Consider the following 17,326-nt stretch of genomic DNA (forward strand, 5'->3'; position numbering starts at 1 on the left):
TTCAATTTTGTAGACGGTGAAAACATTCCACCCTTGAAACTAAAAATAATAAGTACATATGAATTAAGGATGCAAGTATAAGAAGTGAAGATACCAAGGATAGTAGTCACTGCCTTTCAACAAAAAAAGGATAGAAATCACTGAAGCTAATAATTGAATACCAAAATGTCAAAAAATATGTAATAAAAAATAACACTGGTGGAAGAAGATCCAATAACTGATGGTAAAAAACACAATTGCAGCGGTGGTATTAGAGCCTCAACAGTTAAAACTAATCAGAAAATAGACGCTAGGAATGTTATTTCAATTTCATCTACTTCGACATCTTTGTCCTTGAAAATTGAAATCAACCTCCTAAAATAGCTTGTTTACCCCCAAGATGAATGCTTTGTTCTTGCTCATGCTCTACCTTCTCAACTCTTATCGTGTGCAACATCAATTATCAAGACAGTCTATGGATAACGCTACTGTCATTCTCCATATCAGATGAGGAATACAAGTGTTCTGCAAACACCACACCCTCTGTCTCTGCCTCAATAGATCCCTTTTTTGCCTCAAAATTTGATATTACATCAAGTACCACAAACCATCATATTGTCATTCCTAAAGGCAGTGAGTAAATTTATCAAATGATATAATTTACATGACAGCAAGACGAGATATTCAAACCCGGAAACCATCATAATGAATTAGCTGAAAGCCATTGGTTATACTCATCCATCCTTATTATGAAGGAGCTTGAACTTGCAGAACCTCCTCCGCCATATGCCTTCAAGTTGGCAGTGCAGAAACACATTAATGTGTATCAAAGTATTAAAAATATCAAATAGTTAAGACACAAAAAAAAAAAAGTGGAACTAAACTGCACACACCTTAGCAACTTCAGAAGTATCAGTAGCACTATCAGAGCTGCGCAAGCACATTTTGAGATTATTCCGTTGCATGAATATCACAGCTCCTATGGGCCTGTCATTGATGAAAATGCCCAGTTGATCACATTATAGAATTTGACAATTCTTTAACCAGATTAAAATCCACAATAAGAATTGGCATGCAATCATGCCTATAAGAAGTTGTTAGGAAAACATTTTGATTCTTCACTTAATCCCTAAGAACCATAATCAAAAGAGGATACTGAGAGGAAGAATCAACAAATATTTTTTGCCATGAATGCAGCAACATAGATTATAAACTTTTTTTTTTTTTTTTTATAAACCATTATTTACACTTGAATAGAAGGCAAGCGGGCAACAAGCTGCACCGCCAGCCTTTTTGGACGGCAAAACCAATCCTCGTAAACAAATATTTAGCATTAACAAGCTATAATCGAGATCCAAATGCTTTTTATCGATATAATAGTTTCTACAAATATGTCACTGAATTTCAAGCCCAAATGCTGACAAACGATTAGTACTAAATGATTGCAAGTTTTTTGTTCTTCTGATGACAAATTTAGTGTAACGAATGACTATTCCAATCACCATGCTCATGAAAAGGTTGCTCAAGTTATATAGTCAAATTTGAATTAAATTTTTATAACTGTCTCAGACAACGTCAACCTCTTGAAAACCCACTCTTCTACTAACAAGATAATAATACAACTCAGACAACGTCAACCTCTTGAAAACCCACTCTCCTTCTAACAAGATAATAATAGAAACATAAATTTAGTAAATCTTCAAAACAAATTACCTCACCTCAGACCAATAGCAGCACTTTTTACACTGAGAAGCATGCCCATTTCATCACTTAAGTTAGAGTTCCCATCTGCCCGAACTCCCTACACAGTAACCATGGTAACAAAAGTGATTACAAATTTCAACAACAAAATGGCGTGGGGGCCCACATTACCAGTGCATGATTCTGTCATATTCAATTATTACAATCTAACTGGCAAAAATTAGTTATGCATTAAGCACTAAAAAAAGCTGCAAGCAGCAGAGAAAGTTCTAGGTACAAATTCGGATTTTATTTATTATTATTTGGTTAAAATGTCACGGACTTGTAGTGGATGTTTGGCTACACAAACATGCACTAAATACAAAATTAGAGTATGTTAAGAACAATAGAAACTAAGGTGATTATATCCTGAAACATTACCAGGCACTCTCCATAAAATCCTCTACCCAGCCGAACCCTGAAAACCTTATCCAGCAATTTACTTGCAGCATTCCGGCGCGCTGAAAGAGATGAATTTCCTTTAGCAATTAACTCTTCAACACTCAATTCCAGCAACTGCAATACAGATTTTTCAAAGGATAGGCAATATTTAGCGAATATACATAATAACCATAGATAAATAAAGAGTAATAAATACAGATGGTTTTGCTCTTTGGAATGTTACAGTAAGGCACATAAAAGGAAGTTAGCAACAAACAGTGGCGGAGCCAGGATTATTGTAAATCCCGGGCAAAACAAATTTGCAACACATTTATAGGGGTTTACATAAGAAATTGCAAGCAAATAATAAAAAAAATCTAAAGAAATTGCCCAATTTATAGGGGTTTATATAAGAAATTCATCAGGATTTACATAAAAAATTGCAAAAAATTTGGCCCGGAGCCCGGGCGGGTGCCCGGGGTCGCCGGGCCATAGAACAGCCCATGGCAACAAAATAGATGGTTGCTATAGCCTGAAATGTCACAGTACTTTTTATGACAGTGTAATAGAAAGGTTCTGAGTTGGTATTAGTCATGGCACTTCAAATAACCAACCAACTTATGAAGTTGTTTATTCTCTTCCTAAGCAGGAAACAAACAGATGACAGATCAACAACCAAAGATCATAGGACATGTCTTCAATCTCAGGATGCATAGTTCTAAGTAGCTCAAACACATTAAACTATTTGACTCGGCTTAAGTAAATTACATCCTTTTGAGGAGAAGAAATCGTATAGATACACAAATTTATTACTTAATCCATTGTATATGCGTCAACTTAAATTAAATACAAGTCCAAACTTTATTTAGCAGCAATGATAATAAGAAATCACAAAAACAAACATGAACGATAATCAGTCATACCTGCTTAAACATGTATGGGTTAGAAATGCAGCTAAACCTCGATCGCCATTCACTCAGTCCAATGTTAAAGGGTTTAATGTCAGGCAAGCTCCATCGGCGAAGATCTGCATCCTCAATATACTTAAGAATAAGCTCCACTCGCCCTTTATCTTTTGAGTCCACCAAACTTGGAACCACACCCTTCAACAAAATCCAAGCATCTTTCTACCTCAGCCATTGTTGCATGAGATGCAAAAGAACTAAAGCGCATAAACAAATTTAAATTCTTACATTAGAAGTTTTAATATCCTCGTGTTTGTCGGTAAAGTACTCATAAACAGCTCTTGAACTACTCTTTTCATGGTTAACATTAATCATAATATTCCCGGGACACTCATTTGCAGAAGGAATCTGTGAAAGCACCGATTTTCGATGATCAAACCCAATAATCCTAGATACATACAAAATAAATACATTAATTATAAGTAATCAAAATCACATGAGAAATGGATTAAAAAAATACATATAAGTTTGGAAATAAACCTACTTGCAATTTGATTGATGGGAAAGTTTGAAAAGGAATTCCTTTGGAGGAAGAAAGTCAAGTAGATAACATGTTTGAAGGCTTTCAATGCACAAATCTTCAACCCTATATTATAACAAAAAACAAATATGTAAATTTCTGTAATAATATTAAAAGAATAATGATAAACTTTACAATGACCCTTTTCACACATTTCAATTTTTCAACTACAAAATAAAGTTAAGCGCGTAAATTAGAAAATAGAAGAAAGGAAAATTAGTGGGTTGAAGAATGAAGAAACGAACCTGAAAGCGAGGGAAGGAACAGAAGAGAAAGGTAAAGAAAGGGAAGGGAGATTATGACGAGTGTGGAAGAGGTGAGCGAAGAGAGAAGAGAAAGCTCCAGAAAATGAAGGGTAATTGTAGAGAACTATATTGGGAACTTTGTCTTCTGAAGCTTTGGCTATGGCTTCCAATGCTGCATCTGAACGTAAGCTCCTATACCCAATTCCAACGCACGGAGAGAATGAGAATTGGATCTTCGTCCCCCATTTTCTAAGCAAACACCATTTCATCTGAATGAGATTTTTTCACTGATTGTGTTGTTGTGTCAATGAGACCCTTTTTGTATGAACAAGACTTAATAGGTAGCCTCTCTAACATAAATTAACAATTTTAATTAATTACACAAAATTACCTAAAACCCCTTGTCTAAATTAAAGTTTCACATTTGTTTTTTATATTCTCAAATTTTTCCTTTTTTGTTGAGAAAGTCCTTCAATGTATTAAAATATTGAATTAATATCTTAATTACAAAACAAAAAAAATGACAAAAAATCCTTAAAAAAATGACAAAAGAATTTTTTTTTTCTTTACACTAGCCATCTCCTCGACCTTAACATGTATATACACACAAGTCAAAAGGCTCTCCAGAAGACAAAAAATGCACGAGAAGACCTCTAAGAATCAAAAGTATATTACAAAACTCGAAAAACTATAAAAAAAACATCAGAGTAAATGGTTTATCAACCGATGGTTAATATCAATAATGTCAGGACTGAAGAAATTTATTAATTTAGAGAGTTATTAATTTATCGATAAATTAATAATTATTAATTTAAAGAGTTTTTAAGTAATTATACTCTACATACCAAACAAAAAGACAAATTAGTCTATGCCTCCTAGAATTACGTTGCAGCGAACATTGGGACTCAACGTAAATTAGTAACTACTGTGTTCATATGCATTGGAAATCAATAATGACTTTTGAAGTACAATAAATGTAAACAAGAGGAACAAATGTGTTCAATGTATTCTTAATATATATTTTTTTTCAGTTTCTATGAATTATTAATTTATGATTTTCTTGGGACCGAAAATTATAAAGGGATCTCCCGAAAAATTATTATCTTATTATTTTATCGAGTTTTTCAATTTTTTACATTGGCCCAAGGCGGGACCGGACAAATTTATTATTTTAGAGAGTTTATTAATTTACCGAGTATTAAATTAAAGAGTTTCTACTGTATATTAACTTTTTTTTTATAGACAAATGTTAGTTTGGTAGTAAATTGTTATATAACATTTATTTTTCATTCGAACTCCAAATTATTAGAGTCACTTATCCTAAAAAAATTGAAGGGTTAACGTCAAAATAAAAATTGTAGGCAGTTATGTTTGATTTCAAGGAATGAAGTTGGAGGTGATGCGTTATTAACTGAGTTACGTGCTATCTAGATAAGTCTTGATTTTTGTATTAAAAAGGGTTATGTCAACATTATTTGTGAGAGTGATTGTTTGGAAGCAGTTGACCTGATTATTGATGGTCACGATTATACCTTGCACACTTATGCTACTGACATCCTTCATGTTAGAGATGTTTTACATGCAAATGGAAATACAACATTGGTGCACGTTCTTAGGGGATAAAACATATACAACATTGGTGCACGTTCTTAGGGGATAAAACATGTGTGCAGATTTTTTGGCTAAGGAAGGATCACATGGAAGGTGCTCTGCTCACTGGAACTGCTATCCGCTTGGCATGAAATCTCTCATCCTGAGAGATAAGCTTAAAACTTAATTTCGTCTCTCTCTTTTTTCTTTTTATTTTTTCCTCGTTACATTGTAACACTACCAAAAAAAAAAATTCTCCATTTAGCTTAGCTTACCGGCCAAACTACTTACACGAGATGATACCTTAAATTAGCCAAATGGTATAATAGTGGCAATTTTCCCGTGAGATTGTGATAATTTATTTTCCGTGTCCCATTTTTTTTTAAAAAAATTAATATATAATTATACCATTTAAGTAAAATTTTACATTTTCTTTCAAAAAAATAGTTAAACTTTACATTTAAGTTTTTATAAACAATAAATAGAAAAGCACAACAATCAAATTATTTAAAATTTCAAAGATTCATAATCATAAATAAAAATAATTTTACTCCAAAAAAAATAATATCAAAAAAAGAAAATAATCCCCCTTAAAATTTTGTTTCCCTCCCTCGCACAAAATCAAAATAAGGAACCCTAGAAAGTATAATTGATCTATACACGTTTCAATCCATTTTGTGAGTCCTTGCTGCAGCGTTCCATTCCATAGGAGAATTCACAACTTGACGACGACGACGACGACGGCGGTGAGGTATTTTACATTTTCCGTCTCAATTTCATTTCTCTGTTTCACCCCTAAATCATACTTTCTAGGTTTTCTCCCCCAAATTGTTACGTTTCATTACTCCTACTCTCATATTAGTTGTTTTAGCAATTATTTTGTTACTGGAACAGTTTACTTTAATTTGTTTCAAACATAACTTTGCTTTGCCTTGAAATCTCGCTTCATATATTCTCATTTTCTTCTTGTTCCGTTGTATTACTATCACTACATAATGAATAGAGAACCAGGACCATGTCTGATTATCTCGATCAAAACGCGATCCTAGAAAAGATGAAGAAAAGAAGGCAATGTGAGAATGATGAAAACGAAGACAGACTGAGTGACTTACCTGATGGTGTTATCCTTCACATTTTGTCGTTCTTGAATACCAAACATGCCGTCGGAACTTGTGTTTTGTCCAAGAGATGGGAACATCTCTGGAGGCGAATTCCAACTCTTATGTTGCATTCTTCAAGATTTTCCACTATTAAGCAATTTACAACATTTGTGTCTAAGATTTTGACTCTCCACGATACTTCAACCGCACTGCACAAACTTGATCTTGACCGCCGTGGTGATATTGAGCCTCAACTCCTTAAAAAGATTTTAAACTATGTTACTTCCCATAATACCCACCTCCATGAATTAGGAATCTCTGTCCGTGGTGACAGTAGTCTCATTATGAGATGTGTTTCTTCATGTCATGCCCTTACATCTCTTAAGCTTTCGCTTTACCCTAGAGGTAGCACTCATATTCATAATTATACAAAAACATTATTTCCAAAATCTTTGAATTTCCCTTTCTTGACCACCTTGTATCTAGAAAACTTTGCCTTTTGCGGTAGTGAAAACGGTTGTGCTGAGCCCTTTTCCGCCTTTACCAAGTTGAATAGTTTGGTCATTAGTAGTTGTGAGGTAAAGGATGCTCAAATCCTCAACATATCAAGTGAGACACTTGTCAATTTAGCCCTGCACAATAATTTACTTGACTTTGCCAAAATCGAGTTATCTGCTCCAAGTCTTTGTACCTTTACTTTTACCGGTGGCCTTCTTCAGAAAATATATGGGAGCAGTCTCTCTTCTATTAAACAAGTAGATATCGATGCACAAGAGGTGTTATATTCGGAGGATTCTGCTATGGTTCTATTAAGCTTGCTGCAAGACCTTGCCAATGTAGAATCATTGGCAGTCACTTCAACTACTCTTCAGGTACTTTCTTCTTAAGATGCATTTTTTATTTTTAAATTTTGTTAAAATTCAATTGACTTGCATAAACTGATCCTAATTCATCCTCATTTCTTAGATTCTGTCCTTAGTTCCTGATTTATTGGAGGTTAAATTCTATTCTTTATGTAACTTGAAGTCATTGGAAGTAGAGTTGATACCACTTCAGGATGGATATTTATCCCAATCAATCAAAAATGTCATGTATAATAAAGCTGCTGCCAAGTCACATGAAGAACTTCTTAAGTTATGCAAGGCATTTAAAAGACGTATGGAACTACCTGCCATACCTGATGGAATAGTTGACTTCTTGCGACAAAACGCGCCCTCGGCAGAAGTTAACATCACAACAGATTACTTGATTTATTTTAATCTTAAGCAGGTAGATATTTAAAAACCATACGGGAGCTGAGTGTGGTAATTTTTTTTCTTGAGAATATGAGCTTAGATAATTTTAAATGACACAACCATAAGTGGAGTTTGTGATTGGCTGTTACTAAACAGATTGTAGAATCTATAAAGGGTGCGAAGATTAACCATCGTTCACAATATGCCGTGTCTCCTTCCTCCTCTGCCGCACCTGATTTCGCTGCTGAGTCTACTTCTGCCGCTAGCGCCTGCCACTGCTGCATCTCCCAATCTTTATCTCTGTAGTTCTGAAAAGGTAACATTCCTCTCATGAATTTTGATGGACCCCCTTTGAGTTTCTGTTACTAAACTTTTGGGTGTCATTTGTTGTTTTCATGTGGAGATTACCATTTTTGTGATATTTCAGAATGAGAGAGCATGCCAAATAGTTATAGGAGTCCTTGTTTTCAATTTACTCAAGTAAATTGTTCAAGAATGACCATAAAGGCATCTATAATAAAATCAGTTTTGAATCATTCATGTTCAGTTTTTGTTCTTTTGTTTTTTTATAACTGTTGTAAACTTTTTTCATATGATTGATTTTGCAGTGACAATTGATAGTGTTAGTTTTTCTTCCTTTAGGATGATGAATCATCAAATGAAGATAAGGAGGAGAAGCACCACCCTAACTCCAACTGTCCATTTCCAGATAACAGGCAGTGAAGATTCTCATATTGCTTTACAAGTTATAATGCCTTCTTTGTGCTAAAACATATTTGATTTGACAATCATTTAGTCTATCATGTGACCTCTTCATCTAGCTGATGGTCTCCAACTTTAAAGCCAAATTGTAATATACTTATTTAGCCACCGTGGAATACTAAATTGTAATGTACAAATCCTATACTCTGCCAATTGTATGTGTGTGTCTCAGTATGAACAAATTTCTTTTGTTTTTGGGAGCTATCATGAATCATTCAGCTGCTACTGGACCTTGTTTATCAATGACCTTTGGTTTTCTGCAATAAGTTTGTTTTTTGATAATGATAATTCAAGGTTTTCGTTAATATAACATGAACTACGCTTTATCTAATGTACACAAGTAAAATAGATTTGCACCATGTAGAATATTGTTTTTTCCCATTGGATCAATAAGTCCCAACATAGTTCGTTTGATTCAAATGGTGAGAGCTGAGATTTATTGATCCAATGGTGGAAAATTAACTTGTGCGTGATGCAAGACTTATTTCATTTGTGCACCATAGAGTTAGCCCTAGAACTAAAGAATACATTTCACTATGTTGATACGACTTTGCTTATGATGAATTAAGGAGTCCAAATTGCATCTTTGCAATTTACATTTCTTAACATCAACGCATTCACATTTTTTCTGTTGGATCTGGAAGCGCTCTATACCACCTAATGTTAGTACTTTTACTTTACATGATGTTTAATTAAAAACAAATTACACTACACCAAATGGTGGGACCCCTTCCCGGACCCTGCATATGCGGGAGCTTCAGTGCACCTGGTTGCCCTTTTTTTTTTTTTACCAACTCAGGTGGAGTTGATGCATTGGGGTGTTTCACAAGATGAACATTAGTCGAGTTCTGCTCTATGTTTTGCATCTCCAAAGTGCGTTAACCATCTGTCTTTTAGTTGCCCTTTTGCTTATAATGTTTGGTCGTGTGTAGGAGAGTGGCTGGAGTTTGGTGTGTTTACTAATGAAGCTGAGTGCTTCCCACTTCATTCAATTTGGGAGGTTATTTAGAGGGAAGTGGGCGAGGAGAGTTAGACATTTTATTTGGAATGTTGTCGTGCGAGTTCTTTGACTATTGAGGAATCAAATTAGTTTTGGGGATGGTGTGGCCGATTGCAATGAATTCATTTCTCATTTCTCAAGTTAAAATGTCTTGGAATTGGTTTGTGTTTCAGGAGTCACAACATACAGTTGGGTTGACTTGAGTCATTAGATTTGATTTTTCCAGTCCAATATATTTGAACCAAACACAACTGGTTTAGGAAAAGAAAAACAAAATACAAACCAGATCATTCTCTGCTGCAGGTCGCGGCAGTGACATATTAGATGTGGTTTTTGTAATTTTACAACGGCGGTCTAGTGTGGAAGCTGCTTAATTGGCATCAATTGTTTGGAATATCTGGAAGCAACACAACAATAAAGTGGAGAATAATATCGTGGATCACCAAAGTCATGTTTTCGCATGAGTTTGAGCAGCTGGTCTGCTGTCCAAGCAGTCAAAAACGGAACAACAGATCCTTGGTTGGACAGGCCAGAGTTGAGGTGGAGAAAATCCGTAATGGATACCATTAAAAGCAACATTGACACCTCTTTTTCGTACCATAACAATAGAATGAGAATTGGTATGTATTAGGGATGGGCATGATGATTTTGTCCGTGCTAAAACCGAGTGGTTTACACCCAAATGTGAGGTTCACATTTGATGAAGCTCGTAGTCTTTTATTGGCGCTCAACTACACTCATGAATTACAATCGAGTCTTGTGTGTGTTTTTTGACAGCAAAACAAATTTCATTCATTGAAACGATGGGCATTCTCCGTCCACAATTTTAAGATCAATACAACTGATTAAGATAGTTAGATACGCACTAACGGTATATATAAAAAATTTAGAAGTCATGGCGTTACCAAACCAAAATTCTAATCCTGACAACTAAACTAATTTCTTCCACAAATGATCAAAGGTCAATGATAATTCGAGATCTACAGTCTTTGATTTCATCCAACTATAAAAAAAGATATTTACAGATGTTCGTTCATATCAACAATAGGTGGGTCTTTGAGATGACCAAACCAACCACAAGTTGACAGGTCATTTGTAAGACTGAGTGGATGCATAATTTGGTGGTAGTCGCCACGTGCTTCTTCCTCTAGATATAGTACCAATGAAACATGTCCTTGAGTCTTGTGTGTTTGAATTAGGAGTAAGGATTATTTTCATTTATAAATATAAATGGAGAATGTGATTTAGAAAGAGATAGACACAAAAAATATGTGGTGAGTCTTACCATTAAGTGTGTCCTATTATCATTAATTATTTTATTTTATTTTTTTAAAATTTTTATGCATCTTTATCTCTCTAAATAAAATAAATGAAGAAGATAATGGAGAAGATCCTAACTCAAGAAAAAAGACTCAAAAAAATCGAGTAAATTATTATCTCCTTTCGTCGTTCATTCTATGGCATGCAAAATATATTACACAAATATTGAACTACTGTGCAGGTCTCCATAAATTTCCCCATAAATTTTTTGATTCTAAACTCCACCACTAATCCACTTATGGATTATATCTTGAAACCCATTAGCATCATTACGAGAGGAATGCAAACTATCAACAAGTTTAGAGTCTTTCTCTTTTTAAATTGATCCTTCATTTATTCTTATAAATAAAAAATATCATTTAAAAAGAGACGGACACAAAAAATAAGTCGTGAGTCATATCACTAAAAATGAGTCCCTTTATCATTAACTATTTTATAATTTTTTTCAAGTTTTTTTTTTTTTTTATCTCTCGATGGAAAAAATGGAGAATATCCTAACTTCCTTTTTTTTTTATTTTATGTTTAGTCCAAAAAAGACTCAAAATATTCTACAAATCTCTACATTAGAAAATGATTATCTCATGTAACATATGAGAGTGATGTACGATCCAAGCCATTGATTTGGTAGGAGATAGGAAAAAAAAACAGAATCTGAAATGGGGGTGGGTAGAAGTGAAGGAGATTTTTTTTATTTATTATTTTTGATCAAGCAAGCCCATTAGCACAAGGCGTGTCAAAGGGGTTATTAAAGATACACAGAGTTAGTCAAGTAAAACAAAAACCATTAGCCGATGCCCAGACATTGAAAAGGGCTCGACCACCACCTATTTTTGCCAAACATAAGGGTGGCTTTTTTAGCTTTCAGTCATCCTAAAGACAAACATTTTACTTTATCCAATAACTTGGGAATAGGAGTTGTTGAATTATTAAACAACCTATTATTACGCTCAATCCATAAAACCCAGACACATAGAAGCCAAATCAGCTATAAAAACGACCGAGTAGCTTTACCACCACCTGTTGAGTGAATAAACTGTAAAAAATGATCGGACAAAATGTTGGAGTCCACCCCCATGAAACCAATCCAGTCATGCACAAGATGTCAAAGAGATGCAAAAGTAGAGCACGATAAAAATAAATGTTGCGCCGTTTCTTCAAAACAACAATCAGACACACACAGAGAGGTTTCTGAAATGATGACCCCTCTGCTTACCAAATTTGATTTAGTGGACAATCTGTCACGAAGCAACCTCCAAGCAAAAACTGAGACCTTTAACGGAACCTGGTTATACCAAATCATCTCCGATGCAGGATTCGCAAAAGGAATATCCTTTGTTGTTAGCAAGTGGTACGCACCCCGAACTGAGTAACCCCCTGAAGGGTCAGGAAGCCACGACCACTGATCCGAAACATTAACATTCAAAGAAACATCAAGCAGTAAAGTCCTACACTCCTCTAACATCTCCCCCTCCCAAGCCAGTAATCTCCGCCTCCACCTCCACGCCTCCCCCCTGCTCCACACCAAGTGAAAACAAATTTTCCACCGTAATGGATTTGTTCTCAAATAACTCAAACAACCGCCGGAAGCGCACACACAAAGGAACTGACCACAACCATCTATCAAACCAAAACAACGTACCAGTCCCATCCCACACCTTTCTAGTAACACACTCCTCAAACCATCCACCTCCACCACCGCCGCCCCCATCCCTTATCCGCACTACCTCCCTCCACCGAGAAGAACAACTTCGGACCCCATCCTCCAACCTCCCGCCTACTTCGCCATAACGGGCGACAAAAATTCTATACCAAAAGCCACCCCTATCCACTAACATCCTCCAACACCATTTCCCTAATAAAGCATAATTAAATTCCTTCAACTGTCTAACCCCCAACCCTCCAAACTCCTTCTGAAGGCACACACTACTTCAACTTATCCATGATATTTTCCTATGATCCTCACCCCCTCCCCAAAAAAATTTATTCAATAAAGATTCAATGGAAGAGATTATACCTGATGGACATTTGAAGAAGGAAAGTGCATAGACAGGCAGAGAAGTCAGGACAGATTTTAAAAGAACCAATCAACCACCAAAAGAGAGAAAACGACTATTCCAACCCGACAATATAGATTTAATATGGTTCACAATAGGGTTCGAGAAACTCAATCTCTGAGGATTACCTCCGACAGGCAGGCCCAAGTACAAGAAAGGTACCTTACCCACTTTGCATCTCAACACGGACGCCGCCTCATTTAACTAAGAAGGGGAGATGTTAACACCTACGAGCATACTTTTTTGAAAATTCACCTTCAATCCCGACATTGCCTCAAAAATAACAAGGGCCACCCTTATAGCACCGACATTTGCCCAACTTTTAGTTCCCAACAACGTGTCATCAACAAATATTTTAGTGAGGAGGAATATTTTAATTGTTACCTAAAAGCAGATTTTATTTATTAAAAAAATTATATATACTAGCAAAAAGACGGACATGTGCGTGTTTGTCTTTTCGGTCTTTTTATTGCGTTAACGCGTGTAAATTATGAACCATATTTTATATGAACTTCTGATTTTGATTAAAATCATAAGTAGAAATATTTGTGACTTTCAAATTGTAACAAACCCAAAAAATACCATGTTTATCTTTTTCAATAACAACAATAATTTAACAAATATAATATAATATAAATCCTTATTTTTTTTAATACCACCAACAATATAATGTTAATATAGGAAAATTTATTTAAGAGTATAATCGAAATTATAAAAAAATAAGCCCAAAATATCTATACCCTTCATATATAATATTGATAATATTGTTTCTACTGTAGTGGAATATTTCCTATTTTAATGGGATCTAATTTCTTAATTAAATTTTAAAATAATATTATTAAAGGATGAAACAGTAAATAAAATAGTTTAAATGAATGGTAAAATAGGTGATGAAAAAACCAACCAAGACTCATGTATTTTAAGTCTATTTTCTTTATATATAGTAAAACATAGATAAAATGCACAAGTTCTTCTTTGTTTACACATAAAATAGATAAATTCCAATACAAACTTTTTTTTTTTGACAAGAATACAAACTTATTTATAACACCTATATTAAAAAATGGATAGGATAAACATAAATAATTTTATTTTTTTAATAAACAAAAATTAGTAAAACATAACAATCATCTGTAGAAAATAACATAACAATCAAATTATTCTACGCTCTAAAAAAAAAAAAAAAAAGATTCATTCCACTTCAAATAATAATGAAAATAAAATAGTAATAACAAGATTCAATGTTCTGGATTGAAATCGCAGTTGACACTTGGAACCCTAGCAAGCATTTCGTGTGAGCGATTGCCGCTGTGTTCCATTCCATCGGAGAAGTTACAGCTCCACGGCCAGGTATTTTACATTATCAGACTCAATTTCATTTTTCATTTTATACCTTTTCCCTAAATTATCTTTTTCCCTTTGTTGCAATCTATTATAATTTCCTTTTCATGCTTAACCAGCAGAAAATGTCGAGAATGTCTGAGTCTAACGAAGAAAGCATGATTCTAGAAAAGATGAGTAAAAGAAGGAAATGTGAGAATCAAAGTAACGAAGAAGAAAGTGAAGACAGGCTGAGTGACTTACCCGACGCTGTTCTCCTTCACATTTTGTCATTTTTAAATACTAAACATGTTGTAAGAACTTGCGTATTGTCTAAGAGATGGGAACATCTCTGGAAACGTATTCCAACTCTTACGTTGTATGCATCAAGATTTTCCACTGTTAAGCAATTTGCCATGTTTGTGTCTAAGATTTTGACTCTTCGTGATACCTCAACTGCACTGCACGCACTTCATCTTGACCGTCATGGTGAAATTGAGCCTCAACTCCTTAGAAAGATTTTAAACTATGTTTCATCTAATAATACCCACCTCCATGAATTAGGAATCACTGTTAATGGTGATACTAATCTCATTATGAGCTGCGTTTCTTCATGCCAGGCTCTTACATCTCTTAAGCTTGATGTTGCCTCTAGAGGTCGTCATAATATTGGACAAACATTATTTCCAAAGTCTTTGAATTTGCCAGTATTGACCAGCTTGGAACTTATATGCATCACCTTTTGCGGCGGTGAAAGCGGTTGTGCTGAGCCCTTTTCAGCCTTTAACAGGTTGAATTGCTTGGTCATTCGTAGCTGTAAGGTTAAGGATGCACAAATCTTCAAGATATCAAGTGAGACACTTGCCAATTTAGCTATGCATAATAATTCATCTGACTTTGCTAAAACTGAGTTATCCGCTCCTAGTCTCTATACCTTTACTGTTACCGGTATTCCTAATCACAAAATATGCGGTAGTGGTCTTTCTTCGGCTAAACAAGTAAATATTGATGCACAAACGCATTCAAATTGGGAGGAACCTCCTATGGTTCTATTGAGCTGGCTGCTAGACCTTTCCAATGTAAAATCAATGACAGTCTCTTCAACTACTCTTCAGGTACGTTGACATGTTTTGAGACTTTAACTATACTTTCTTGTTAAAATTCTTTATGTTATTTCAAAATTTTGTTTAAAATTAATCGATATTCATCACTGATCCTATTTCACTCTCGTTCTTCATTGTTTAGATTCTCTCCTTAGTTCCTGATTTATTAGAGGTTAAGATCCATTCTTTGTGTAACTTGAAGTCGATGGAAATAAAATTGGTACCACTTGAAGTTGAATTGGGATTACCCTACATAGTGAAAAATGCCATGTTAAAGAAAGCTGCTGGCAAGTCACGTAAAGAAGTTGCCAAGTTAAGAAAGGCGTTTAAAGCAGGTTTGAAACCGCCTCCCATACCTGATGGAATAGTTGACTTCTTGCGACAAAACTCACCGTCGGTGGAAATTAACATCACAACAAAGTACACAAGTTCTTTTAATATTAAGCAGGTAGTTATTTAAAAACCATAAGGGAGCTGAGTGTGGTAATATTTTTTTTTTTTTGAGAACCTGAGCTTAGATAATTTTAAATGAAATCGCATAACAAGAGTTTGTGATTGGTTGTTACTAAACAGGTTGTAGAATCTATAAAGGGCGCAAATATTATCAACTACCGCTCACAGTTTGCCGCGCCTGCCACTACCGCACCTGCTTCGGCTGCTGAGTCTGCTTCTGCCACTGCTGTACTTCCAAATCTTCTTCTCTGCCACGCTGAAAAGGTAACATTCCTCTCATGCATTTTGATGGATCCCCTTTGAGTTTCTGTTATTAAATTTTTGGGTGCCATTTGTTGTTTTCATGTGGAGATTTCAGTTTTTGTGGTAATTCAGAATGAGATAGCATGCTAGATAATTGTAGGAACCCTTGTCTACAATTTACTCAAGTAGAAATTGTTCAAGAGTAACGACAGAGGCATCTATAATAAACTTAGTTTTGAATCTCTTATATTCAGTTATTGTTCTTTTGCTTTTTTATAACTCGTAACCTCTTTTTATATGATTGATTTTACAGTGACAATTAAAAGTGTTACTTTTTCTGCCTTCAGGACAACAAATCATCAATTGAAGATAAGGCGAAGAAGCACTGATCTAACTCCAACTGTCCACTTCTAGATAACAGACAGTGAAGAGTTCTCATACTGCCTTACAAGTTACAATGCCTTCTTTGTGAACTTTTCTTTTAAGATTAGTGGCTGAAAAAAATCAGTTAGGCTGACTTACTAAAACATGTTTGATTTGACAATCATTTTGTCTATCACATGACCTCTTCATCTAGCTGATGGTCTCCAATTGTAAAGCCAAATTGTTATACTTATTTATCTACCATCTCAGAGTATGTATATGGGATACTAAATTGTGATGTCGAAATCCTATACTCTTACAATTGTATGTGTGATCGTCTCTGTGCGAACATATTTCTTTAGTTGTTGGGAGCTTTAATGAATCATTCAGTTGTTACCGGACCTCGTTTATCAATGACTTTTGGTTTTGTGCAATAAATTTGTTTTTTGATCATGATAATTCAAGGCTTTCTTTAACATATAACTTGAATTAGGCTGGCTAATGCGTACAAGTAAAATAGTTTTGCATCATGTACAACTTTATTTATCACCATTGGATAATAAGTTCCATCTTATCTCATTTGATCAAATGGTGAGATTTATGTTCCAATGGTAGAAATTAACTTGTGCATGATGCATGGAATTAGCCCCCAAGCTAAAGAGTACATTTCACTGTGTTGATACGACCTTGCTTATGATGAGTTAACGAGTCCAAATTGCATCTTAGCAATGCACGTTTCTAAAATGATATAGGTGGTAGTATAATTCCTTAATATTGTCGTGTCTACACATATCTTACACACTGATCTTAGGGATATAGGGATATTTTATGTTGGATCCAGAAGTGCTCTAAACCATGAAACGTTAGTACTTTTATATGCTGTTTAATTAAAACAAATTACCAACTCAAGAAGAGTTGATGTCTAGGGGTGTTTTACAAGATGAACACCAGTT

The 17,326-nt window shown here is 34.8% G+C and overlaps 2 protein-coding genes and 2 pseudogenes across 10 annotated transcripts; 2 read left to right on the forward strand and 2 right to left on the reverse strand.

The window, feature by feature from the left end:
• Positions 1 to 131: 131 nt before the first annotated feature.
• Positions 132 to 4,136, reverse strand: LOC146932589 (heat shock protein). Of its 2 annotated transcripts, none has more exons than XR_015007173.1 (8): positions 3,831 to 4,136; positions 3,550 to 3,651; positions 3,294 to 3,453; positions 3,024 to 3,203; positions 2,101 to 2,235; positions 1,693 to 1,780; positions 873 to 966; positions 132 to 769 (listed from the first exon to the last, which is right to left on the reverse strand). XR_015007173.1 is itself a non-coding variant. In XM_085704300.1 (8 exons), exons 1-8 carry the CDS (start codon positions 4,097 to 4,099, stop codon positions 680 to 682), a joined length of 1,113 nt encoding a protein of 370 aa, XP_085560426.1. In that variant the 5' UTR covers positions 4,100 to 4,136; the 3' UTR covers positions 132 to 679. The 2 variants fall into 2 exon arrangements, 1 of the variants encoding a protein (XP_085560426.1); XM_085704300.1 differs by having other exon boundaries at positions 1,698 to 1,780.
• A 1,899-nt stretch (positions 4,137 to 6,035) lies between these two features.
• Positions 6,036 to 8,721, forward strand: LOC146932590 (F-box/LRR-repeat protein At4g14103-like; annotated as a pseudogene). Its single transcript, XR_015007172.1, has 5 exons — positions 6,036 to 6,171; positions 6,424 to 7,392; positions 7,487 to 7,789; positions 7,912 to 8,071; positions 8,398 to 8,721. The product of XR_015007172.1 is annotated as an F-box/LRR-repeat protein At4g14103-like (transcript).
• Positions 8,722 to 11,621: 2,900 nt separating this feature from the next.
• LOC146932591 (uncharacterized) lies at positions 11,622 to 12,299 on the reverse strand (annotated as a pseudogene).
• A 1,822-nt stretch (positions 12,300 to 14,121) lies between these two features.
• Positions 14,122 to 16,774, forward strand: LOC146932592 (putative F-box/FBD/LRR-repeat protein At1g78760). Of its 7 annotated transcripts, none has more exons than XM_085704307.1 (5): positions 14,122 to 14,241; positions 14,352 to 15,326; positions 15,457 to 15,762; positions 15,888 to 16,031; positions 16,324 to 16,774. In XM_085704307.1, the coding sequence occupies exons 2-5, from the start codon at positions 14,358 to 14,360 to the stop codon at positions 16,324 to 16,326; spliced, it is 1,422 nt and encodes a 473-aa protein (XP_085560433.1). In that variant the 5' UTR covers positions 14,122 to 14,241; positions 14,352 to 14,357; the 3' UTR covers positions 16,327 to 16,774. The 7 variants fall into 7 exon arrangements, with proteins under 7 accessions (XP_085560433.1, XP_085560429.1, XP_085560431.1 ...); XM_085704303.1 differs by having other exon boundaries at positions 16,358 to 16,774; XM_085704305.1 differs by having other exon boundaries at positions 14,355 to 15,326.
• The last annotated feature ends 552 nt before the right edge of the window (positions 16,775 to 17,326 follow it).

This window comes from Medicago sativa, chromosome 4 (genome assembly GCF_051527215.1).
Source record: "Medicago sativa cultivar Bolivia chromosome 4, Bolivia_mono, whole genome shotgun sequence".
Taxonomy (NCBI): Eukaryota; Viridiplantae; Streptophyta; class Magnoliopsida; order Fabales; family Fabaceae; genus Medicago; species Medicago sativa.

Excerpts from the sequence above, each read along its gene's own strand:
- LOC146932589 (XM_085704300.1), bottom strand. The coding sequence starts at position 4,099 with ATGAAATGGTGTTTGCTTAGAAAATGGGGGACGAAGATCCAATTCTCA. Across the intron at positions 3,652-3,830 it reads GTTCCTTCCCTCGCTTTCAG|GGTTGAAGATTTGTGCATTG; the intron begins GTTCGTTTCTTC and ends GTTATAATATAG. Across the intron at positions 770-872 it reads ATACTTCTGAAGTTGCTAAG|GCATATGGCGGAGGAGGTTC; the intron begins GTGTGTGCAGTT and ends GCCAACTTGAAG.
- LOC146932592 (XM_085704301.1), top strand. The coding sequence starts at position 14,340 with ATGCTTAACCAGCAGAAAATGTCGAGAATGTCTGAGTCTAACGAAGAA. Across the intron at positions 15,763-15,887 it reads GTTCTTTTAATATTAAGCAG|GTTGTAGAATCTATAAAGGG; the intron begins GTAGTTATTTAA and ends GTTACTAAACAG. Across the intron at positions 16,032-16,357 it reads TTCTCTGCCACGCTGAAAAG|GACAACAAATCATCAATTGA; the intron begins GTAACATTCCTC and ends TTCTGCCTTCAG.